Genomic DNA, 26,188 nt, shown 5'->3' with positions numbered 1-26,188 from the left:
GGGGAAAACAGTATGATACCAGACACTGACTACCAGAAAAGGGATTTCTACTGCTCAGAGCAGTACACAGGGAGAATTTATCCTCAAGAGAAAAATTACCAAAGAAGAACAATGGAGGATAAACAAAATCGCTGTAACACCATTATTTACAAAAGCCAAACAGAGAGACTAGAAATCACCTAAATGGCGGATAGCAGAGAAACGGCCAGGCGAGTTATCCTTCATCCACTTGCTGGATGACAGAGCTGTCACATGGACAGAGAAGGGGGATCCGAAGGCGGCACGGTGAGAAACGGCTTACGGCACTGCAATCAGTGAAGGCAGCAGAGCGTCACGCTCGGGGACGGAGGGGAGCACTGTGTGGGGCGCAAGGGGCAAGTGCTGGCACTTTTGGCTGTGTCCTAGGTTGTTCAGGGACACAGCTCTGTGCTGCTGGTGGACCGATGGTTCTGAAAACCTCCTGGCAGCTGTGCAGACTTCTGGTCAGCTGCAACGGGCACATTTCCGACTCCACTGCCTTTGCCCTCTACCATGCCTCTCTCTCACCCAGGACTATGAGTTAGAAGCAGAGAAGCTAAGGTCTCTTCTTGATCTGGAGAATGGAAGGAGCAGCCACGTGAGCAAGAGAGCCAGGCTCCATTCCCCTGCTGCCAAAGTGAGGGAAGAGGTGAGCTCTGTGGGCTGGGCCTTCTTGGAGCTGCCGGGGTCTCTAGGGAGCACGGCATGCAGGCCTCCAAAATGTACACCCCAATAGGGAAACTGGGCTGAGAAGCCCTCCTGGATGCAAACAGCTTCAGTAAGAAAAGATAACACTTGTTCTCGGGCAGCAATGTTGATACACGTGGAAAGACAGGCTGCCGGAGGTATCTGGGCCAGAGCTGTGGATTTGGGAGGCTCTCACTTTGGAGGGCTGATGTTATTAGTTCCTTCTATACACCAGAACATCACAGCGCAGAGACAGGGACTTTGCCTTCTCCCTCTAAATTCAGTTTTTCCACCAGCTGAGACCGCAGTCCAACTTCAGGTAGCAAGAGGCCAGAAGCCACCCTCCGTCCCCAAACCAGACTTCCCAAACACTGTCCAGCTCGCTCTTGCTTAGCCTGCTGACTTCTTTTTGCTAACTACTCTCCTGCAGGAAGCGGCTCTTGCTGCCAAGTTCACGGAAGTCAACGCCATCAACAGACAGAGGCTGCAAAATCTGGAGTTTGCTCTGAGTCTTCTGAGACAGGTAATGGGTCTTAGTAAGACATTTTTTCTTTTTAAGATTATATTAATTTTAGAGCAAGAGAGAGAAAGAGATGGGGGAGGGGCAGAGGAGAGGGAGAGAGAAAATCCCAAGCAGACTCCTCGCAGAGCTCGGAGCCCGCTCCCACGACCCCGGGATCACCACCAAAGTCGAAATTAAGAGTCGGATGTTCAACCCACTGGGCCACCTAGGAGCCCCTTTAAATAAGATATTTTACTCAAAACTCTGCCAGCAGGTGAGAAATAAGACTCATTCTGCTTCCAAGAAACAGTCTGTGAGCTGGTGGCAGCGTCCCTTGCTTGCTAACATGGCTGGACAGCACCAGGCCAAGTACTGGCCCCCGCCTCTGTTGACGTGAATGTAACACACATGCCACAAACATTTGCTGAGTGCCCAGGAGCAGGTAACTTATTTTCAGAAGCCCACGTCTGTCTGTCCACACAGTGGAAAATGAAATAGCACCACTGTGGAATTCTCTGTCTCTACTAAGTGCAGAACAGGGGACAGCCATCTGTGCAGGACAAATACATCTCAAAGATGACCCACAGCCTCTGGAAACACGACCAGAGGATGGAGACTGTGGTTTCACTTCACACTCTTCTGTGGCTGTAAAATACTTTATCATTTAAAAAACCTAAACTACTTGTTTTTAACATTGTCAAAAGTAACCCTAAAACTCTAGTGGCCTCGGCACTGAGGGAGCCTTGGCGGTCACAGGACAACCTGTCTGACATGTTCATAGGTGACCGAGGTGCAGTCTTACCAGGTGGGAACAGGCCAGGCAGAGTGTCCAGCTTTAACCACTGTCTTCTCCTCATCAGCAGCCAGAGGTGGGAGCGAGCCACGAGATCCTGCAGGGGAGCACACCAGGCTCCACAGTGGAGGAGACGTGGAAAGTCCAAAAGGAGCTGGATGAGGAGATTGAGCGAAGACAGCAGCTGGAGAAGGAGGTCAAGAGCGCCCAGGAAGAAATCAAGACTCTGCAGAAGCGGAGCCCCCAGGAATCGGTGGTGAAGAAGGAAGTGCTAAAGAAGGTGCCAGACCCTGCGCTCGAGGAGAGCTTCCAGCAGATGCAGCGGACCCTGGTGGAGGAGCAGCACAAGAACCAGCTGCTGCAGGAGGAGCTGGAGACGCTGCGGCTGCGGCTGCACGCCCTGGAGCAGGAGACCAGGGACGGGGGGCAGGAGTACGTGGTCAAGGAGGTCTTGCGCATCGAGCCGGACAGAGCCCAGGAGGACGAGGTCCTGAAGCTGAGGGAGGAGCTGGAGGAGCTGAGGCGGCAGAAAGGCACCCGGGAAGCAGAGGTGGCCCTCCTGCAGCAGCGCATTGCGGCCCTGGCCGAGGAGAAGAACCGGGCCCAGGAGAAGGTCACCGAGAAGGAGGTGGTGAAGCTGCAGAATGACCCCCAGCTGGAGGCAGAGTACCGGCAGCTGCAGGAGGCCCGGCAGCGGGAGGGCAAGCTCAGGGAGGAACGTGAGGAGGAACTGACCTTCCTCCAGGACAAGCTCAAGAGGCTGGAGAAGGAGCGGGCCATGGCAGAGGGGAAGATCACAGTGAAGGAGGTGCTCAAGGTGGAAAAGGATGTGGCAACTGAGAGGGAGGTCGGTGACCTCAAACACCAGTATGAGGATGAGGAGGCCAAGGCTCGTGCCAACCAGAGGGAGAAGACTGAGCTGCTCCGCAAGATTTGGGCCTTGGAGGAGGAAAATGCTAGAGTGCTGGTGCAGGAGAAAGTGCGGGAAATCGTCCGGCCGGACCCCGAGGCGGAGAGGGAAGTAGCCAATCTCCGCCTGGAGCTCGTGGAGCAGGAGCGCAAGTACCGGGCGGCCGAGGAGCAGCTGAAGAGCTATCAGAGTGAGCTGGAGGCGCTCAGGAGGCGGGGCCCCCAGGTAGAGGTCAAAGAAGTGACGAAGGAAGTCATCAAGTACAAGACTGACCCTGAGATGGAGAAGGAGCTTCAGAGGCTCAGGGAGGAGATTGTGGACAAGACAAGACTCATTGAAAGGTGTGATTTAGAAATCTACCAGCTGAAGCAAGAGATCCAGTCCCTGAAAGACACCAAACCCCAGGTACAGACCAAGGAGGTGGTCCAGGAGATCCTCCAGTTCCAGGAAGACCCCCAAACCAAAGAGGAAGTACAGTCTTTGAGGGCCAGGCTATCAGAGGAACAGAAGAAACAAGTGGATCTGGAAAGGGAGAGGGCCTCCCAGGAGGAGAAGATCAGGCAGAAGGAGGAGGAGCTGTCCCAGGTAAAGGAAAGGGTGGTCCAGCAGGAGGTGGTCAGGTACGAGGAGGAGCCCAGCCTGCGGGCTGAGGTGAACGCCTTCACCGAGAGCATCGACATGGAGCTGCGGCAGATCGACAACCTCCGTGGGGAGCTGCGGCGGCTGCAGCGCAGGCGCGCTGAGCTCGAACGCCAGCTGGAGGAGCTGGAACGCGAGAGGCAGGCTCGCAGGGAGGCCGAGCTGGAGGTGCAGCGCCTGAAGCAGCGCCTGGCCGACCTGGAGAAGGAGGAGGGGGAGGCCCGGGAGAAGGTGACCCTCAAGCAGAAGGTGGTGTTGCAGCAGGACCCCCAGCAGGCCAGGGAACACTCTCTGCTCAAAGTCCAGCTAGAGGAAGAGAGGCACCGGCGGCAGGTCCTGGAGAGCGAGCTCGAGACCCTGAAAAAGAAGCTCGTCAACCTGGAGAAGATGGAGGCCAAGGAGAAGGTGGTCTTCTCCGAAAGCATCCAGGTGGAGAAAGGCGACACCGAACAAGAGATCCAGAAGCTCAAGAACAGCCTGGAGGAGGAGAGCCGGAGCAAGAGGGAATTGGATGCGGAAGTGAGTCGGCTGGAAGCCAAGCTGTCGGAGCTGGAGTTCTGTAACTCCAAGTCCTCCAAAGAGCTGGACTTCCTAAGGGAAGAAAACCACAGGCTGCAGCTGGAGCGGCAGAGCCTGCAGCTCGAGACCCGGAGGCTCCAGTCGGAAATTGAAATGGCGGCAACAGAAACACGAGACCTGAGAAACATGACCACGGCGGACTCTGGGACAAACCTGGACTCCAGACTGTGGTCCCTGGAGAGAGAACTGGACGACCTCAAGAGACTCTCCAAAGACAAAGACCTTGAGATTGATGAGCTGCAGAAGCGCCTGGGCTCCGTGGCCGTCAAGAGGGAGCAGAGGGAGAACCACCTGAGGCGCTCCATCGTGGTCATCGACCCCGACACGGGCCGGGAGCTGTCCCCGGAGGAAGCCCATCGGGCCGGTCTCATCGACTGGAACATGTTTGTCAAACTCAGGAGCCAGGAGTGTGACTGGGAGGAAATATCGGTGAAGGGTCCTAGTGGAGAGTCCTCCGTGATCCATGACAGAAAGTCTGGCAGGAAGTTCTCCATTGAAGAGGCCCTGCAGAAAGGAAGGCTGACCCCGGCTCAGTATGACCGATATGTCAACAAGGATATGTCTATCCAGGAGCTGGCTGTCCTGGTGTCCGGGCAGAAATAGGCACAGCCCAGCCCTCTGTCTTCTTGGGAGCCTACCCAGTACCACCATGTCTTCTCCTCCCCGGCCCTGTGCAGACTTCTGACCTGTGTAGAGCTGAGCACGTCCCCCAAGCCATCACTGTCATTCAACCCGGGTGAGGGACCTGCTTCGTCCTCTGATGATCAGACAACCAAGATGCCCCTCTTCTGTCCCTTTTCCTACACACTTCCATCAATAGACTCCTTGTGTGACACCTGGAAGCAACCCGAAAAACTAAAGCACATGACACATGATGACTGAAGCAGACAACCCCACTCCGAGCACCAGCCTTCACCCCCCTGCCAGGTAGGGGTACTTGGGCAGAAAGGCCTCCCTTCCACACACCTTTCTGTACATCAAAGGACTGGGCCCCTCAGGGCTGCTGACCTGCATTCACATCCCCCCAGGTTCTGGCTGAGAGCAGACTTTCTGTCAGAGGCCTCCTGGTGAGACAGATCCATGTTCTAGGGCAGAAAAGGCACAAAGAAGCCAGAACAATGCATGGCCTTCGGTGGAAGAGTGAAGGTAAACTGTCAGCCAGACTGTCCCAGGAAAACACACCATCAGAGACTGTGTGGTGGTTCTGAAATTATTTTCATAAAGGACTATGTTGCTGTTAGGCTTAGTTTCAGTGCCTTACAAGTCTTCTTAGCCCATTGGTATTTAGGTATACTAACTATACACTTGATTTTTCACCAAATGAATTTTAGGTTCTCTGTTATCTCATGTATTACATAAGAAAATGGGGCTAGGGAGTGCTATTTATAGTACGAAAATAAACACCTGGTGGCTTGATTCTAATTTCATGGTATTTCTTCTTTTGCATGTGAGGCTTATTATTTCCCTTGCTCCCTCTTGGCTTTTGGCCAAATTGGACATTCCACATCCACCAGCTCCTAGGGGAAGAAGAATTAGTGGCAAAAAACATAAAAAGAGAAAGAATGTTCTGGAAACCTTGAAACAATTTATTGAGTTGCTTTATACAAGATTAACCATTTCCACACCACCCCCCAACACCAACATAGTCGCGCCGCACAAAAGCCACAGCCCCTCTCACACCTCAGGAGCGGCTGCACCAAGGGCAGCCCTGCAGCACCGCAGCCCCCGGCCCCAGAGCCCACCCTGCCTGCCGGTCCACCCGGCCATGGCTGTATAAGTCATTCACTCTTTCGTTACCACAAATAAAGCATAAACAAGAAAAAGAAATCTCATAAACTCCCCATCAAAGAAACGTTTCCCTGAGGCAAGAGGCATCACTAGATTCCTAAAAATGAGGGTATTCTGCTCCAGCTGCACACTCAATGGTACATGGGGAGGAGGGAGCGCTGCAGGGAAGGGACCTTGGGTGTTCTCAGGTGGAAAAGCCTGGAGAGTTCCCACTGCTCAGTGTTCACAGGCGGCCTCTGCACGGCTCTGAGCTCAGCAATACAAATCTCTTCTTTGGCTCTTTTGCTACTACCTAAGACTATTCTGTAAACAAACTGGAAACCCAAGTTGCAAAAAATAGATATAATGAAGGGATAAGGAAATCCACTCTAGCCCAATGTGAAACACATGTTGGTTCTTACATTAAAAAAAAAAAAACCAAAAAACAAACCCACAAAAAACAGCAGAGGCCTAGCCACACAGCTGACAGAGGTGTTGCTCCGCTGGAAACCGGGCAAACCCCTGCATGAACTGTGAGTTACTGAGCACTGTACCCTGGAAGGCAGGAACCAAGAGAGCTGTGTCTCCACACACATGTACGTTCTGAGAAGGCGCATTACTCAACATCTGCAATCACTTAGCTGAAGCAGCTGGTTCACACACCTTGTGGTACACACTTCACAGGACAGGCAGGTGCCCTAACCATCCTTGTGAAGCGGCCACCGGCCGAATGCACTACGGGGTAGCAGTCCTACTCTGACTCGAACGCACTCTCCAAGCTCATCGGCGCGCCACCCTTAAGTCAACGCACAGCCCTGCTGTCGGGAGAGCTCCAGGACGGCGAAGCCTGTTTCTACCTGGCAGACGCTTCACAGAGGTCTGTTCCCGCAGCTCTGCCTGAGGATGGTTTCTAAACAAAACAAACTGGAATGTCTGTGACTTGGAACCCCTCATATCCTTGGCCCTCCAAGAGATGAAGGGCTTTGGGGCTCTGCGGTCCACCTGTATGAACTCTGAAAAAACAAAATGGGGGCCCTGGCTGTACTGGGACCTGGGATTTGGGGGCCCAGATGACCTTCAAGTCAGGACGGCACAGATTATGATGTGCAACTGTAAAAAACTCAAACTGGCTATGTCTTAAATACAGACATATCATTTTAAAAAGTCTTTATCTGAGATCCACTCAGAGGGCTGAATGGACGTGTATCTAATTCTGCTCCACCATAAAGGCACTGGAATTATGTCTTACTATAATATGACATGCGAAAAGCAGTCCCATTCTATCCAATGCATTAATGGTAATGATGAAATCTGGACCAAAATAAGGGTCTTTAAAAATCCTGTCACAACTGTTGAATCTACAAAGGTCTTTTCTCTGAAAGAGCTTCATTGTCATGTTCAGCAGAAAAGCTGGCCCCCACCACGATGAGCACACGTTAGGTGTTCTGAATATTTTTCAAAAAACAAACAAAAAAACAAGGTAAGTCTCCCAGCTGTGTGTTAGCCTGGGTTTTTGTCCTGTTGAGCACACAGCCTGAGGATGGGACGGACACCATGACCATCCAGTGATCCCACTGTGGCCAGGAGTCCCTGACCACTAGGGCACCATGAGGTACTCTGACCAAATGCCAGGGGTCAGGTGGATTTAAAGCACGTGTGCCAACTGCTCCGCCCTGACACCAGAGCTTCGGTCGTGACCCAGCACGCGCCCCAGCCCACAGCTGCCCCTCCAACGATTGTCCATGACAGAGCCGCGGAGCCCGGAGCACCAGGCCAGTCAGTGCCTCTGGAGAGGCCCAGGGCTGCTTCCCTAACAGAAGGCACATCACAGTGCCAAGAGACGCTCCACTTAGCACTCACACCTTCTCCAGAAGAAAACCGATCGGCAGAAAGAGCATAGTGATTATCCAGTTTCTGAGACCTACTTGTCCAGCTTCCGCCCAGACCTAAGTTAGTCGGGCCTTTCGTCTGAAGAGGTCACAATTTCCGTGGTACACCGGGCCCTTTTCCATGAAGTTGAGAAGCATCTGGAAAAGAATAAGCAAAAACAACACAAGTCTTTCAGGATTTCTGATTCCCTTAAGGTGGCAGTAACAAAATCTCAAGATCACTTAAATAGCAAAAGCCCCCGAACACTGAGTGTTCTAAGGCTCTCATGAGCCCCCAAACCCCTGAGATTGAGTGCCCTGCTACTTGCAGCGGCTCGCTGTGTGCAAGGCGCTCTGAGCTCTGTGAAGGCAGCTGCTTGCTGCGTCTGCACACCCAGAGCCACTTCTGTTCTCCGCTGCCACCACCATCCCCTGGCACGCTGGACTCCACTCAAGCAGCAATGAGAGCTCTCTCACCATCAAAACCCTCAGGCCCTATAAAGACAGATTCAAAGGCACTAGCATTCTGAGTCTGCATGGGAAAGAAAGCAAAGCAGACATAGTCACACAGCTGAAATACGCAGGCAGCTTTTCATTTACAACCACTCAGTGGAATCCTCCAACGTGAAGAAGGTCTAAAGGAGACAGAGATGGTACAACAAAGTGCTTTTCCTTTTTTTGTTATTGAAAATACCACAGGCCAACAGTCACATTTCCAAAGGCTCTTCAATTAGTTTGTTTCTGTTTGAAAGTGCGACATTCCCAAAAGCAAGCAGAGGCAGTGCCATCTTTCAAACCACACACTCTCACCTAGGTGTCTCTGTGACCCCCACATTATCCTCTTAGCTACTACAGCAGTCGCCAGTTTGCGGAGTAAGTCCACTGTAGCTACGGCTTCTCTAGAGGAAAATGGAGTCATTGTTGATACAGGCTTAGCCCCTTGGGTCCTTTCTCTAAAGAAGCAAAATTTCCATCTTGAAAATTTTCAGGGGTGCCTAGGTGACTCAGTAGTTGGGCATCTGCCTTCAGCTCAGGGTGTGATCCCAGGGTCCTGGGATCGAGCCCCGAGTCGGACTCCCTGCTCAGCGGGAGGCCTGCTTCTCCCTCTCCCACTGTTTTTTTAAGATTTTATTTATTTATTCGATAGAGATAGAGACAGCCAGCGAGAGAGGGAACACAAGCAGGGGGAGTGGGAGAGGAAGAAGCAGGCTCATAGCGGAAGAGCCTGATGTGGGGCTCGATCCCATAATGCCGGGATCACGCCCTGAGCTGAAGGCAGACGCTTAACCGCTGTGCCACCCAGGCGCCCCTTAAAAATTTAAAAAAAAAAAAAAAAAAAAGAAAAAAATTTCAATCTATTGTTATGCCCAGATGGCCTCTGGCATTCACTAGGAATGTGTCAGCCTTGGGACACTGGGGCCAGAGACCCACAGCAAATCTGGAAGCAGACACAGACTTGGGAGGCATCAGGCCACAGGCATGCCCAGCCAGGCAAGCTCCCTATCTTATTCCCACCCTGGCACCTGTGCACCAGGGCTACCCAGGCTCAGCTTCCTGAAGAATGGCTTTCCCCTGGCTGGTGTAGCCTCCCTGGTCCTCTCTGGAGCAGGTCTAGAGTAGTAAGCAAGAAGAGCAGCAGGCCAAAACCAAGATCCCATGAGGCTTCCCAGCAGCGTCCCATTAGGCATATTTAAGAATCATGTTCCAGCACAAGGCAAGGCCAATCACTTACTAGGAAGGTGCCAGCTGGGGCGTCTGTGCTGCCTTCCCACACCAATACCACACCCCCTTCTGAAATCTATCTACAGAGAAGAACAGCAGGAAAAAAGGAATGCTGCCAGGTCCTGCTGTGCTCCCTAACATCTGCTTTCACCCCTGAACTCAACTGAAAGATGCTCCTCTCTGGCATACATGCTGGCATCACAGGTTAGGGTCCCTCCTAAGACCCTACCCCTGTGACCTTGCTGCTATTTGGGCTCTCCCTTTCACTTAAAGTATAGCTGGCAGCACCTGGAAGTTGCAGCAGCTTCAATGTAAAGGCCTTTCAGTGCCCCCAGTTAGCTCCTGGATATTAGCACTGATGTGAGCACCAACTTTAGCTAAGGGAATTCCCCTGCCTCCAACACAGGCCATTACAACCTCCCCTGTGATCACACATGGTAAGGCTGACCCAGTGGCAGTTCCAAGTGGGGAACGAGGGGAAATTTCAAAGTGGAAGCCTATGTCAGTCTCTCTGAGTACCCAAAGAGCCAGAGCCTTGAAGCACAAACCAGGACAACACAATAACAACGAGTTGAAGACACTGAACTCCCTTGCAGCAGACAAGGCATCTAACGGGTGGGAAGCAGAATGGCGTACGGGGTGCATGGCACTCTGATCACCTGGCAATTACCTGGCAGACTCTGCGGGATGTGGGTGGACACGGCAGCGTGTGGGAGAGGCGCTGCACGGGGTGGGCTGGAGTGCAAGCCAGCCAGGAGACCTGAGAGAAAACAGGAGGGGAGAAAAGAACAAAACACACACATTGAAGACAGGAACAGAAAAGCTGCTTCGGTGGTCGAGAGCCCAGACAACCCACTGGACGGGTTCTGGGTGAGAACCCCAAGGGGAGGGGGGGCTCAGCATGGTTCCCAGGAACATTGCCCATGGTCACACACCAGACAAACACAGGAACCCAGCACATGACAACAGACTCATCAATCACAGCACAGGCTCTCCTCCAGCATGAGGAGAGAGGAAGGCACCACTTACTATGGTTGAGGCCGTGGTGGAATGTCCCAGGGGCAGGACCCGTGACGATGGCATCCTTGGAAACCCCTGCTTTGGCAGAGGACTCGGCGCTGAAGGAGAGCACGTGGAGGGGAAACTGGGAGATTATCCCCAGGGAGTTGGAGTTCATGGCTCCGGGCAGTTTCGGGCTGCCAGACTTGTAGGATGCAGACAGCAGATTTAAGGGCGAGGAGCTGGCCAGCAGCACAGCCCCACTCGTTCCTTTCTGGGGAGGAAACACGGCATGGTCAGAACGCCAGCTCCATCCGCAGTTCACTCACAGACCAAGGCTGGTAGCGGACGTGCAGGGCGGGGACCCACGTGTAAACCACACCTTATGAAGGTGCCCTGTGCTCTGCTGCCCCAGAGGAAGGAAAAGAACAGTCTCTAAACTGGCATGGAATGGCTCCTAGGACAGTGTCCACTTAAAAAGCTGGGTATTAAATATGCCTCCTTTGTGCAAGAAAGGAAGGATATCTTCTGTAGACATCCACAGATGTAGGCATATACCAACACTGGTGTGTCCATATTTATATGCATAAAACATACACACATGTATTTGTATGTATTGATCTTTGTTTTTAGAAAGAAACAGGAAAAAAGTGGAACTAAGGAATATAGTCACCTTGCAGGGGAGGTAGGACAGGACAGAGGCAGGTGAGACCTTGCTGAACATACCTTTCTACAGTTTCATCTTTGTAACCACATAACCTTTTTATATATTGGAAAAATGAAAACAACTGCTCTCTCCCATGTCCCCAGCCTGCATCCAAACTTCTTGTAAATTACCCACAGGCAAGCCTCATTAACCACTAGACTCTGTCAAGTTGCCTTTGTCTGACCTGCAGAGTCATTTAAAACCCAACCAAAAGAATCACTCTTCCATGATACTGATCTTCCTGGGGCATGAACATCTCCACAAAGCTGACGATCTCAGAGGTGACAGCATTTTCATTTACTTGTTTGGACAGAAAGGAGTTTTGTGGCTCGTCCTATACCAGCCAGGATCATAGCAACCCTGCAAACAAGTCCTTTCCCTCTGCTCAGCCTCAGAAATTTCAGGCTCTCCTAAGATTCCTACCACCAGAAAAGTAAAGACCTGAAAACAGGAAGCCCAGTCCTCCTTCCAATTTCCAGGCTCACTGTTCCTACCTGACCTTCAGTGTCAGATCTCACTCTCCGAGCAGGGCAAGGCAAGCGGCCCTGTCCACAAGACCCACGGGGGGTGGGCTGCTGTGCCAGGACACTCACTGGCAAGGAGGTAGACGATGTCACGCTGCTAACCGCGCTGGACTTCAGGGAGGAGGTCAGTAGCTTTGCCACTCCCTGGGTCCCACCACTGGAGTCTCCATTTGGACCACCCGGAGGGGCCACCAGGGTCAGCTTCTGGGAAACAGGTGGTTTTTTCACCGCAGAGCCTGGGACAGGCCTGCTGGCAGACTGTCCTGTGGAGGGAGGCTGTACACCGGGGAGCAGGTTCCCGGAAGTAGAGCTCTGGACTGGTGTTCCTCCAGAGGAAGAGCTGCCAGAAGAAACCCCGTGTTTAGAGACAGAGCTGGCGAAGGGACTATTCTTGTAAGATGGCCCTGAAGAGCTGGATGAATGCTGTTTTGCTGGATGGCTCAGGGCGGTGGAGGACGAGGCTGGGGTCTTATGAGAGTTGCTGCTGGAGGCTGGTGCGCCTCCTGAAGAGGCCGGCGTGGAAGGATGGAAGCTCTGGCCTTTGGTTGCTGTCTTCACAAGCTGGAGGAGGGAACGATGGCACTGTGGGGAGGAAGGCTTTGGGCCCTGGAGCTTATTGACAAAAGGAGCTGGAGGGGTGAAGCTCTTTTGCTGTTGAGTGCCTGCATGAAAAACTTTGACTTGGGGGCCAGGCACAGGAGCTGCCGCCTGGGGCGCAGGAGACGTCCGTGGCAAGCCGTGGTGCTTTGCTTTGGACTGGTGCACTTCTGACAGGCCCTTGCTGAGCGTGGCCTGACAAGACAGCTCTTTGTAGCCAGAGCTGTCTGTTTTTTTCTCCTGAGAGGACTGCCCCAGTGCCAAAGCCTGTTCTGCCAGAAAATTGAGGGGAGACTGCAGAGAACTAGAGGCTGACGGGGCAGAAGGGCTGGGCTTTGGAAAGTTCCTCTTCTCTTCTGAACACATGACGCCCACCATCTTCTCTGCAGGTGCTTTTGAGGGTGCCGGAAGCGGGAACTCAGAGCTCCCACCTGCTCTGCTGCTCAGCACAGCCAGTTCCTTAGACACCACCTCCAAGGAGGAGGCTGAATTACGGATCAAGTCTCCATCCAATGAGTCCTCCAGGTTGATAGGAGCAGGATTAGCAAGGCTGCCAGGTGCCTGAGCTGAGAGCTCCCGGTTTGCAGCCCCAGTGCTCAGGCCTCCTCCTGGGTGTTCTGAAGGCAAAGCCAGGGGGCCACCAATCTGGCCTGGTGGGACGGAAACCTTTTTATCGGGCTTAGTAGACGATTCCTAAAGGAAAGTAGAAATTCTGATGTTTAGAAATGTCCGAAGGTGCTAACACTGGCCCTGTGCGAGAACACAAATGTGAGAACACCACAAGGCCCAAAGAACCAGGCCTTCTTGTACAATCACAATACAAGACAGGAAGAGAGAGGTTGCCATGCCTGCTTGGACATGAAAGTGCTGAACTCCTTCACCCCCTCTGGCTCCTGTCTGTCTGGCTGGGGCTGGGCTTACCAGGCATGTTTTCTTGCTAAGTACCCATCCACCCACAAAGAAACTCTTCTTCTCTGTTTCTGAAAAAGTATAAGACTCGAGCAAAGACATGCTCTCCCTACTGGCCTCACACTGTCTCTGAGTTCTCCTGGCTGCAATCAGAAAATGATGCATGGCATGAGAATTGCCTTAAATTGGCTTTCTTTTCCTCCTTGGTCTTCTCCAGCGTCTGTCTCCTCAGCTGGGTGCAAAGGAAGAGTCCTGTCATGGGAGTGGGAGCAGGGTCTACCTCATCACTCCCACATCCCACGTGCTTAAGGCAGTTTGTCTGAGACACTGTAGGATCTCAACAGATACTTTAGAATACAGAATTTACACAGCTTATTCTCATGGACCTGTTTATGTACAGTTAAGGACACTATGAAGCCTCATGGGCTGTTAAAAATTTCAGTAAAACAGCCATTATTACTACATTGAAAGGCTTCTGCAATGCCTAAGATGGTTTTCAGTTCCCTCCATCTCTGCCAGGCAAACACAACAAAGGCATCTGTCCCTTCCGGTGCAGCTCCAGGCGAACCGCACCTGGCTAGCAGTGTTCTTCCACGAAAGGAGTATCATCACACTGTAAGACCTTCACATCTGCAGGGGCTCTTCACTCCTCCAAGGGCTGTCAGGAAGACTTCATTTAAATCCGACCACCATCCCCGCCCCCCCAGGAACGGGCCAGGTGGGTACTGTCTCCTAGAACTAAGGCTGGAAGGTACTAAGTGGCCCGGCTCAGGCCTCTGCCCTGCCAACCTCAGGCCCTTGTGGTGGGCCAGGCTGCCTCTTGGACAGCCTCAAGGGTGCCATCCTGAAGAGCTGTCCCCCAGACCCAGCAAAGCTCAGTGAGCTGCTCCAGTCGCCTAAGAGGTTTCATACACATGGCTGGTGAGAAAGGAGAACAGCACATAACCTAAGTGGGCTGACTCACCTTCATCTTGATTTTGGAAGAGGCCATTACTTTCTTCTTGGCCCTGTTCAAAGGAACGAACACAGAAAAGGTTTAGAGGAGATCCACACAAAGGAGGTGAAAATAACAGTTGCCCTGAGAAGAGAAAATACTGAGACACTCACAGGATTGATGTCAAGTGCCCGTGGCCTCGTCTGCTCTCCTTAAACAGAGTCCTGAAACAGACAGAGAACACTTGGCAGTCTGCGGAAACCCCCTGAAGGCAGGCACTCCACTTCTAGAGCTTTCCTGCCATCCCTGGTATTCAGTGGCTATTACACCTTAAATGTCAGTAACCTGATGAGCTTAATTCCTACAGTGGTTACACTGTCCACTTGAAAGCAAACCGTCTAGGAGTGACCCAAAAAAGCTATGGCACTGCCCCAAAATTTCTCATAGTGATTTTTCTCCTAAAGGCAGGAGTGCTTTCCTTATTGCTGATTCTCATCCCTTCCAAGAGTCAAATATGGAGTGACCACAGCATGTCTTTTTCCAGGGAAACACAAGAGAATTTTCTTTACACCCCTCCCTAGGCACTTTCAGATGCCCAATCTGTAAATAAAAGAGCAAGTCCACCTAAAGAAGGGACACAGACAAAGAAAGGCTCCATTATTTTGGATTCTGGGAAGATGGTGGAATAGGAAGCACTGGGAATTATCTACCCACCTGGACAAAAACAGCACTGAATGAATCTAAAACAACTATTTTGGGGGTGTCTGGGTGGCTCAGTCGATTGAGCATCCGACTCTTTGATTTTGGCTCAGACTCAAAGTGGAGTGTACTTGAGATTCTCTCTCTCCCTCTTCCTCTGCCCCTCACACCCTCGCACACGCGCGTTCTCTCTAATAAATAAATCTTAAAATAGAATAAGTATTTTGGAATTCTAGAGCATGTTGAAGGCTGACAACTTATAGGGTTGGGTAAACTGCAGTCAATTGCAGCTCTTAGCACAGTTGCAGCCTTCTGTCCCCAGCCCTATGGCAGGCAGCCGTACATATGTCCCCAAAGCAGCTTACAGGAACTAGGGTGGGCAAAAATGACTCTGTCCTCCAAGTATCGGGAATCTGTGCTCTGATTGCTGACTGCTGCTTTTCATCACAGAGAAGCAGAAAAAGAGGTGGGCAGCCACAGCTGTCCACCCCCCACCCAAACCACCCACCTGTGGCAAGCCACTGCCCCTCTGGCTGAGGTGACTTCCAGGGATTTGAAAAACTGGTGCCCTTTTCCCCTCCTTCACCGTTCATTTTCCCACTTTCTAGAGAGAGAGATTAAAAAACAAAACATTCAAAATAACTGTGTATACGGGGAAAAAGGAGAAAGTGACTACAAATGCCTAAGGAAGGGCTCAGACAAGACCTGGGAAAACATTAAGTTTACACTGCAGGCTGCTCCCAAGCACAGAGACTGCCCACAACCTTCGCAAAAACAAAAACAATATACAGAATGGGGGCCATAGTTAAACTGTATGCTTGAAAGTTGCTGAGAGAGTCAATCTTTTTTTTAAGATTTTATTTATTTATTTGAGAGAGAGAGAGAGAGAGCGCACGAGCGTTGGGGGGGAAGCATAGGGAGAGGGAGAAGCAGGCTCCCCACTGAGCAAGAAGCCCGATGTGGGACTCCATCCCAGCACCCTGGGATCATGACCTGAGCTGAAGGCAGACGCTTAACTAATTGAGCCACCCAGGCAGGTGTTCATTTTGTTTGTTTTGTTTTTAAAGTAGGCTCCAACATGGGGCTTGAACTCATGACACTGAGATCAAGACCTGAGCTGAGATCAAGAGTTGGATGCTTAAGCAACTAAGCCACCAAGCTGCCCCTAAGACAGTCAATCTTAAAAGTTCTCGTCAGGGCACCTGGGTGGCGCAGTCGGTTAAGTGTCTGCCTTCGGCTCAGGTCATGATCCCAGGTCCCTGGGACTGAGTTCCGCATTGGGCTCCCTGCTCAGCGGGGAGTCTGCTTGTCCCTCTCCCTTTACCCCTCCCCCCTGCTCATGCTCTCTCTCTCATTCTCTCTCAAATAAATAGATAAAAATCTTAAAAAAAAAAAGCTCTTGTCAAAAGAAAAATTGTAACTATGTGAGGTGATGGATGATCCCTAGATTTACCGTGATGGGCATTTCACAACACATACAAATATCAAACCATTATGTTGTACGCCTGAAACTAATATTATGTTTTATGTCAATTATATCTCAAAAAAATCCAAGCAATGAAAATAATAACAAAAAAAGGTAAACTATGGGGAAGTGAGAGAATCTGATTTTTAGAATTAGCACCTTCGATTCAAATGTCCAGTGTTCCACACACATGCACAGAACAAAATCATAAGGCATACAAACAGAAAGTATGGACCATTCAAGGGAAAAAAAAAAAAAGCCAGAAACTCTCCCTGAAAAAGACCTAATGGCAAATACACTAGACAAAGACTTTAAACCAATGGTCTTACAGATGCTCAAGAACTACAGGAAGATGTGGACAACGTCAAAAAAGACTATATGAACAAAATGGAAATACCAATAAAGAGACAGAAAACCTAAAAAGAAATTAAGAAATTCTGGAGCTTTAAAGTGCAATAACTGAAATGAAAAATTCCCTGGAGATGTTAAAACACAGATGTGAGCAACAGAGAATAATGGAAATCACCAAGTCTGAGGAACAGAGAGAAAAAAGACTAAAGAAAAGTGAACAGAGCAGAGGGACGTGTGGGACATCACCTGCTACAGAAGTCCCAGAAGGAGAAGAGAGGGCAGAAAGGGCAGAGAGAACAGTGGAAAAAATACTGGCTAACAACCCCCCCATGAAAAAGATGAATATACACATCCAAGATGCTCAACGAACTCCAAGATGAATCCCACACAAACATTGTAATCAAACTTTTAAAACACAAAGACAGAATCTTGAAAGCCCAAAGAGAGAAGTAAATCATCACATTAAATTATCAACAGATTTCTCATCAGAAACGTTGGAGGCCAGAAGACAGTGGGCTAATATATTCAAAGTGCTAAAAGAGGGGCGCCTGGGTGGCTCAGTCGTTAAGCGTCTGCCTTTGGCTCAGGGCGTGATCCCAGCGTTCTGGAATCGAGCCCCACATCAGGCTCCTCCACTGGGAGCCTGTTTCTTCCTCTCCCACTCCCCCTGCTTGTGTTCCCTCTCTCGCTGGCTGTCAAATAAATAAAATCTTAAAAAAAAAAAACAAAACACAAAGTGCTAAAAGAAAAGGTCCAACGAGAATCCTATATCCAGCAAAACTGTCCTTCAGAAGTGGGGGATATGTGAAGATATTCCCAGATGGACAAGGGCTGAAGGACATCGTGACCACTGGACTGCCCTGCAGGAACTGCTCAAGGACACCCTGAGAGGTCACATAAAAGGACACCAGACAGTACTTCAAAACCACGTGAAGAAATAAGGATCTCAAAAAAGTAAATACAAGGGCAATTATAAAAACTAGTTTTCTCGGAGTCCAGGTGGCTAAGTCAGTTAAGTGAGTGACTCTTGATTTCAGCTCAGGTCGTGATCTCAGTGTCATGGATCGAACCCTGCATCAGGCTGCACACTCAGTGCAGAATCTGCTTGAGATTCTCTCTACCTCTCCCTTAGCGCCCCCACCCCGCCTGTGCACACACTCTCAAATAAATCTTTAAAAAAACAAGCTAGCATTCTCCTAACAATGATTTGTACCTGAACTTTTCATTTTCTATATGATTTAAGAGACTAATACATTTAAAGAAAAAAACAATTACTAGTATAAAAGCTAGTATTACTGTAACTTTGGTTTGTAACTCCAAATCTTGTTTTCTACATAATTTAAGACACTAATGCATTTAAAAAATTATTAGCTTATGTTTTGGGGCACACAATGTCTAAAAATGTAGTTTTGTAACATCAGCAACCAAAGTGGGGACAGAACTTTAAGGGAACAGTGTTTTTACAGGTCACTGAACTTACAGAAGCAAGCTCTTCCTTATCAGTAATTACATTAAATATAAATGGATTAAACTTTCCCATCAAAACAAAGATTGGAAGAATGGATAAACACACATGATTCAACTCAATGCTGTCTATAAGGAACTTGCTTGAGACCCAAAGACAAACAGGTTGAAAGCAAAAAGATGGAAGAAGGTATTCCACACAATAACCAGAGAGAGCAGGGGACACTATGCTGATATCAGACAAAATAGACTTTAAATCAAGAAAGATTATAAGACAAAGAAGAACATTATGTATTAATAAAAACTTCAAAACAGCAAGAAGATATCATAATTATAACCATTCCTGCAGTGGAAGCAAAAACTGACAGAACTGAAGGGAGAAACGGACAATTCTACAATAGGAGTTGGAGACTTCAGTACCCCGCTCACAATAGTGGATAGAATAGCAGACAGAAGACAAGTAAGACAGTAGAAAACTTAACACAGTAAACCAACTAGATCTAACATACACAGAATACTCTACCCAACAACTGAATCACATTCTTCTCAAGTTCATACAGGACATTCCCAGGACAGACCATATGTTAGGTCGCAAATTAAGTCTCAAGAGATTTAAAAAGATAGATGCACCTGGGTGGCTCAGTCAGTTAAGCGTCTGCCTTCGGCTTAGGTCATGATCCCAGGGTCCTGGGATCGAGTCCCCCATTGGGCTCCCTGCTCAGCAGGGAGTCTGCTTGTCTCTCTCTCTCTACACCCCTCCTCACTGCTTGAGCTCTCTAATACATAAAATCCGGAAAAAAAAGAAAGATTTAAATAGATACCAAAGAAGCTTCTCTGACCACAAGAAGATACAGTTACAAATCAGTAACAGGAGGAAAACTGAAAAATTCACAAAATTTGTGGAAATTAACCAACACTTTTTAAACAATCAATGGATCAAAGAAAAAAATCACAAAGGAAACTAGAAAATACTTAAAGATGAATGAAAAGGAAAACACAATATACCAAAACTTATGGCGCAAAGAATGCTAAGGAGGTACTTACAGCTATAAACATTTACATTAAAAAAATCTCAAATCGACAACCTAACTCTACAACTCAAGGAACTAGAAAAAGAATAAGTTAAACCTAAAGCAAGCAGAAGGAAGGAAATACAGATCAGAGCATAGGTAAATAAAACGAAATAACCAATAGAGAAAAATCGTAAGAGCAAAAGTTGGTTCTTCGAAAACATCAATACAACTGACAAACCCTTAGCTAGACGGACTAAGAAATGTTCAAAAGGATATTCAAATTACCAAAATCAGGGAAGAAAGTGGGGATGTTACTACTGATTCTACAATAAAAAAGGATTCTAAGAGCGTACTATGAACAACGGCACACCAACAAATTGGATTACCTAGTTAAAATGGACAAATTCCTACAAACACAAAACCTACCAAGACTTTTTGTATTTCCCAAAGAAATACAAAATCTGACTAGACTTGTAACTAGTGAGGGGACTGAATCAGTTATCAAAAATCTCCTGACAAAGGAAAGACCTGGTACCTGATGGCTTCGGGGGGATTCAACCAATTATGTAAATAACTACTACCAATCCTTCCCAAACTTTTCCAAAAAACTAAAGAGAAAATACTTACAAATTCATTCTATGAAGCCAGCATTACCCTGATACCAAAGCCAGGCAAAAACACCACAAGAAAAGAAAATTACAGAATAATATCCCATATTAACACCGATGCAAAACTCCCCAACAAACAACTAGCAAACAGGATTCAGGAGCATATTAAAAACATTACACATCACAACCAGGTGAAGTTTTTGGCTTTTTTTTTTTAAAGATTTTATTTATTTGAGAGAGAGAGTGTGAGAGAGAGAAAGAGAGAGCGCACGAGCAGGGGGGAGTAGTAGAGGGAGAAGAAGACACCCTGCTGAGCAGGGAGCCCGATGGGGGACTCAATCCCAGGACCCCAGGATCATGACCTGAGCCGAAGGCAGACGCTTAATCAACTAAGCCACGCAGGTGCCCACGAATAAGTGAGATTTATGCCTGGAATGCAAGGGTGATTCAACATATGAAAACTGATCAGTGTAATATGCCACGTCAACAGAATGAAGGAAAAAAACCCAACATGATCATTTCAATTGATGCAGAAAAGGCAAAGGACAAAATTCCACACCCTTTCATGATAAAAACACTCAACAAGCTAGGAACAAGAATACCTCCACATAATAAAAGCCAAATATGAAACCCCTTCAGCGAACATCATAATGGTGAAAGGCTGAAAGCACTTCCTCTAAGATCAGGAACAAGGTAAGAATGCCAGCTTTCACCACTTCTATTCAACATAGTACTATGAGTTCTAACCATAGCAGTGAGGCAAGAAAGAGAAGCAAAAGGCATCCAAATAGGAAAGGAGAAGTAAGGTAAGCCCTGTTTGCAGATATGATTTTTTATTTAGAAAACTCTAAAGATTCCAAAAAATTTTAGAATGAATTTTGCAAAGTAGCAAGATACAAAATCAACACACACAAAAATCAGTTGTATTTCTGTACATGAAAAATAAACAATCTAAAAAGAAATTACAAAAATAATTCTATTTACAACAGCATCAAAAGAAAAATAAACAACTTAGGAATTACCCCACCAAGGACGTAAGAGACTTGAACGGTAAAAATGATAAAACAGTACTGAAAGAAGTTAAAGACATAAATAAGTGGAAACACATCCCATCGTGGGCTGGACAACTTAATATTATTTAATTGTAATCTGAGTACTACCCAAAGGAATCTACAGATTCAATGCAATCCTTAGCAAAATCTTAATGTGTTTTTTGCAGAAATAGAAAAACCCATCGCATGTGGATTTTCAAGGGACCCTGAAAAGCCAAAATAATCTTGAGACACAATAAAGCTGGAGAATCACACTTCCTGATTTCAAAACTTACTACAAAGCCACAGTAATCCAAATAGTGTGTTATTGGCATAAAGGCAGACGCAAAGACCAATGGAAGAAGACAGAGAGCCCAGTAATAAAGCCCTCACATATGTGGTCAAATGATTTTCGATAAAGGTGCAAAGACCAATGAAGGAAGGACAGTCTTTTCAACAGATAGTGCTGGGAAAACTGGATACCACATGCAAAAAAATGAAATTGGACCCTTAACGCCATATACAAAAATTAACTCAGCTTCATGACACTGGATCTGACATTTATATCTTAGATATGACACCAAAGGTATAGGCAACAAAAGGTAGACAAATTGGACTTCATTAAATTTAAAAATTTTGTGCACCAAAAGATATTATTCACAGAGTAAAAAGACAACTCACAAAATGGGAGAAAATATCTGGAAATCAAATCGCTCAAGGGTGTCAAGGATTAATATCCAGAATACAGAAAGAACTCCTGAAACTCAACAATGAAACAAATAACCCAATTTAAAAATGGGCAAAGGACTTGAATAGACATCTCAAAAAGATATATAAATGGCCCATTAGTACATGAATATATGCTCAACATCACTGATCACTAGGAAAATTCAAATCAAATCTATAGGGAGATACCACCTCAAGTCCATTACAGTGGCTACCATCAAAAACCCAGAAAACATCGAGTACTGGTGAGGATGTAGACAAACTGGAACCCTGTGCACTGCTGGTGGAAATGCGAAATGACAGAGCCACTATGGAAAACATTGATGGTCCCTCAAAAAATTAAACATACAATTATCACATGATCCAGCAATTCCACTTCTAGGTATACACACAAAAGAACTGAAAGCAGGGTGTCAAAGAGGTATTTGTACACCCAAGTTCATTAACAGCATTATTCACAATAGCTAAAAAAATGGAAGCAACCTAAGTATCAATGGATGCATGGATAAGCAAAATGTGGTCTATACACCCAACACAGTATTATTCTGCCTTAAAAAGGAAGCAATTCTGTAAATGTGTAATACAGACAAATCCTTGAGGATATTATACTAAGCGAAATAAGCCAGTTACACAAAGACAAATTCTGTATGATTCCATTTCTATAAGGTACTCGGAGGAGTCAAAATCATAGAAAGTAGAACAGTGGTCACAGAATCTGGGGGGTGGGGGTGGAATATGAAGTTACTGTTTAATGGGTGCAGAGTTTCAGTTTCATAAGATGAAAAGAGTTATGGAAATGGATGGTGATGGTGGCACAACAATGTAAATGTACTTAAAACCACTGAACTGTGCACCTAAAAATGGTTAAGATGGTAAATTTTAAGTAAAGTGTATTTTCCCACAGTGGGGGCAGGGGGAGGAGCACTAGCTCCAGCCAGCTCTCCTGCCTGTGGATGGTAGCTGTAGTCCATTCACCTGAGAAGCTACATAACACAGAAGTTCAGCACTTAACTCCAATAAGTAGTCAGCCCTGCTACTTGCAAATGAGACTTCTGTCTAGAACAGGAAGGTGTTTCCAAGATGAACCTACCTCTCAACTTCTACAAGGAGCCATTATCTCAAAACAGGTAAGGGCATACTGAGGTGAGAAGAGCACGCCCTAACTCGGAGCTGAAGCAGGACAGAGAACGACAAAGACAAAACCCCACAGATAACTTCCCTCTTCAAGGGAAGAATAAGAGCCATTCACAGCAACCAGTACACCCCCCACCCCACCAACTACTCCAGTGAGATGGGGGTTGAGTCAGCTAGACGGTGACTCCCCAAGGGAAGGGACCCTGTTGGCCAGGCACAACAGAAGCACTCAAATATTTCTTTACGGCAACAGCGCTCCACCTCATCACCACACTGACCATACTGGCTGCTCACGGCCCTCACCTGGCCTGCATCCAGCCTTTGGGCCACAGAGGTTTGACCTCAGCATCCAGAAAGGCCTTCACATAGTCCTCCCAAGACTGGGTCTTGTTGTTCCTCTCCAGATCGTAGCTCTCCAGTTTTATCTTCACCACGTGGCAGAGCAGCTCCCTGAGGGGTAGAAAGAAGTCAAAAACTTCAAACTACCCCAAATGCTTCTTTCAAGGTTTCAATCATGTGCTTCCAGCAGCCCTGATTAAAGTAAATGATTCTAACCTTCATTAGAAACACAGGAACATGCTCAGACACTGGCCCCACAAACCCTCCAATGAGGCAAGGTCCCAGTTTGGGCACACCTGATTTCATCATTCCACTGGAACTTCTTCCGGGGTCCCATTATCCTTCTGCCCCCCTTTTCCTCATCTTCTTCCTCATCAGAGCACATCCGCTCCCTCTGCTCCTTGTCCTTCTCCTCTTCCAGCATCCTATAGTGTGAATAGGACCAATGGGACCCTAAGGTCACCGCCATGGAAGAACTACTTCCTCCCACATCCACCACCTCCCCCATGCCCACACCCCGCCCCAGGCTTCTAAGAGAAGGTGAAAATGCTGCAGAAGAGCCAAGAGTCTCATTCACAAATATAATAATGGGGAAAGAAGAAAGAAAAGAAAAGAAAAGAAGAGAAAAGAAGAAAAGAAAAAAGAAAAGAAAAAAGAAAAGGAAAGGAAAAGAAAGAAAGAAAGAAAGGGAGGGAGGGGATGATGTCACGTGAGAGCCATGGGACACACTTACTTAGCGACCTTGGCTTGTGTGTGTGCCTGGCATTCATCCTGGTACTTGGCCATCTGCTCTGGCATTGCCCTTCCAATGGCTTCCTTAAGCTTCTGGAGAGGCTCCTTCAGACGCCCCCCCTGCAGAGAGCAGGAGATATCATATGATTGGTTTATACTGAGGATTCACTACTGGAATAATCGCACAAAGGCAGGACAACAGCAGATGTGGCATCTGTGAAGACTCAGTCACCCTCTCCGCTGGGCCCTGAAGCCAAGGGACTCTACTCCACAGTCACCCACCTGTTCACAGAGGTGAAGTTTCCGAGCACGTTTGACCAGGGTGTCCTTGCTGCAGGGCAGGAATGAAGCAAGATAGGCATACACCCCAGAACGGATTTGGCTACTCAGCTCCCGCGTTTGCACCTCTATGCTGAAGAACAGAACAGAGTCATCAAGAGTCCGCAGCTCACTGGAGCGCCTCTCATCATGAGGTCACCCTACTGCAGAGAGGAAAACTAAGAGGCAACAACAGATCAAACCTTAGGCTGTCAGTCACACAATGTAACCGAGTGACCAGTGCAACAGATTCCCAGCAGCCACCAAATCAAAACTTCCACACCTGATGAACTTGGCTAGGTACAGAGGGTCAAGACCCTCAAAGACAAGACCAACTCAAAGGTAGTCAGGAAATCAGAACCCGAGAGAAAAAGCTCTAAAGTACTAAATTTCACAAACAAAAAGAACATAGAGCTTTCAAAATGAAAGTGCTTGAGTTACTTGCTGTAGACAGGAAATACTTTCCAACAGCGTCTCCTTTTTCCCCCAGCTCTATCCCTAATAAGGAGGTCAGGGAAATCCTCACCCCTTCAGCGTCCCCATCTAAATGAGCAGAAAAATAGCTGTCTTCAATCCCTTGAGCTCTCTGTATGTAGCATGCTCCAGCAGGCTATTGTGGACACAAATCCCTCATGCGTGCTGACCCTCAGGTGCTCTCTATAGTCCAGGCTTCCTGACCCAGGAGGCCAATCCCCATCCTGGTCATTTGCTAGAATATTCCCAAGCCTTGACAACTGTTCTTACATGTGCAAAATCCTCAGTTGTTGAGCAGCAAGCTTCCTCTGCTAAATAATGCAACAGAGAGAGAAGCTGGCAAAGCTGAAAGGCCGGATACCAAGAACCTGGTTTGGATTTATATGTGGGGTTTTTTGTTTTTTTTTTTTTACTTTTTAATCTAATTCATACAGTGCAACATCTCAGAGGTTCAGGTGTCTGGGAAAAGTGCCACGGGATGATATTTATATACCCTGGCCTTGGGAGAAGTGAGAACAAGAAGAGAATGATCCCAGGAAAGCAGGCTCCTGTAGCTGCACCAAGTTATCTCTTACTTTTCCAGATTCTCAAAGACAGGCAAGCAACACTTTTTCTCTCTCCCATCTCATGCTGGCAAAGAAATCCTCTTCCAACTGGCTATGATTATTATACACGGTGTTCTAATGATACCTGCTGCCTAAGGTAACAAGGTCTATCATTTCTTGGAGACAAATATTTGGTGTACCCAACCCCCTCTAAAAAAAACCCACTTTTCTCTCCTAAGTGGTCATCATTAATGCAGTTCAGTCAATGCTCACTTCCCCTAGCCTGCTCAAGCCGGGCACGGTAACAGCAGATGCATGGAAACAAGAGATACTCACTCTAAGAGGGTGCCATTAACATCTTGGGTGAAGAACTTCTGTCTGCTCTCTCCTTCAGCAGCTCTGGCAGCCTGGTTCACAGCAGACAGTAACATCCGTTAGTGCGCTTTCCCCACACGATCACACACACCCACAGGCACAAGACCAGTCAGTCTCTACAGAACACCTGTCGATTCGATAAAATCCTCACTGTGCCCTTCCTTACTCAGCCCTAATCCCAGATTAAGTTCACCTATGATCACTATACACTCCACAATTGGTATATCCAGCTTTTTTCAAATGCTACTAAAGCATCTATGGACCGTCCATTCTTCCCAGGACTTGAAATGACAGTCACATAAAAGACAATCATACGGAGTCAAAGCAATCATGACGCATTTGATTGAACGAGCTAGTTAACTCCTGTGACTGGCAGTCTGTCACCTCAACTGTGAGCTGGTATTTCCATATGTCTACAGTACAAAAACAATTAAGAACTTCAATAAAACTGCAAAATCCAAAGGCCTTTATCCCCCTCACCCCTAAATAATAATAAAGTGCTGCTTTAGCATTTAAGGATACTATAATTTTTGGGAAATTCACAATCTACCTTGAGTGTATCACAAACTCTATTACCCAGACCATTTGAACTACTAACACACCCTCCTACCTACCGACACAAGTAGCAGAGCAGGCTACTATACAGTCTTTTCCTTCCCATGAGAATACAGCACCCTGGATGGCAGCCACGGCAGGCCGCCAGGGCAGGAAGCCAGGGAACTGGGTACAGATGTGAGGAAAGCAATCACGGCAAAAGTCT

At 47.8% G+C, this 26,188-nt stretch overlaps 2 protein-coding genes across 5 annotated transcripts in view; one reads left to right on the top strand and one right to left on the bottom strand.

Moving 5' to 3' along the window:
- PPL (periplakin) overlaps positions 1-5,550 on the top strand; it is a 43,454-nt gene extending 37,904 nt beyond the window's left edge. Inside the window, exons 20-22 of one of the 3 annotated variants that reach the window (XM_026520377.4) lie at positions 551-667; positions 1,136-1,228; positions 2,071-5,550. In XM_026520377.4, coding sequence (XP_026376162.2) covers positions 551-667; positions 1,136-1,228; positions 2,071-4,731 — 2,871 coding nt within the window. In that variant the 3' untranslated portion in view covers positions 4,732-5,550. Of the gene's footprint in view, positions 1-550; positions 668-1,135; positions 1,229-2,067 lie in introns of all 3 variants that reach the window. The other 2 variants (XM_026520379.4, XM_057315091.1) reach the window with 2 other exon arrangements.
- A 143-nt stretch (positions 5,551-5,693) lies between these two features.
- UBN1 (ubinuclein 1) overlaps positions 5,694-26,188 on the bottom strand; it is a 36,541-nt gene continuing 16,046 nt past the window's right edge. The window contains exons 8-18 of one of the 2 annotated variants that reach the window (XM_026520380.4): positions 25,390-25,460; positions 23,999-24,128; positions 23,718-23,836; positions 23,281-23,409; positions 22,949-23,095; positions 14,328-14,378; positions 14,185-14,227; positions 11,685-13,004; positions 10,515-10,758; positions 10,156-10,245; positions 5,694-7,922 (exon numbers count right to left, since the gene is read on the bottom strand). In XM_026520380.4, coding sequence (XP_026376165.2) covers positions 7,873-7,922; positions 10,156-10,245; positions 10,515-10,758; positions 11,685-13,004; positions 14,185-14,227; positions 14,328-14,378; positions 22,949-23,095; positions 23,281-23,409; positions 23,718-23,836; positions 23,999-24,128; positions 25,390-25,460 — 2,394 coding nt within the window. In that variant the 3' untranslated portion in view covers positions 5,694-7,872. The remainder of the gene's footprint in view (positions 7,923-10,155; positions 10,246-10,514; positions 10,759-11,684; positions 13,005-14,184; positions 14,228-14,327; positions 14,379-22,948; positions 23,096-23,280; positions 23,410-23,717; positions 23,837-23,998; positions 24,129-25,389; positions 25,461-26,188) is intronic. The other variant, XM_026520381.4, reaches the window with a different exon arrangement.

This window comes from Ursus arctos, unplaced genomic scaffold (genome assembly GCF_023065955.2).
Source record: "Ursus arctos isolate Adak ecotype North America unplaced genomic scaffold, UrsArc2.0 scaffold_2, whole genome shotgun sequence".
Lineage (NCBI taxonomy): Eukaryota > Metazoa > Chordata > Mammalia > Carnivora > Ursidae > Ursus > Ursus arctos.
This window is presented reverse-complemented; position numbering and strand designations above follow the sequence as displayed.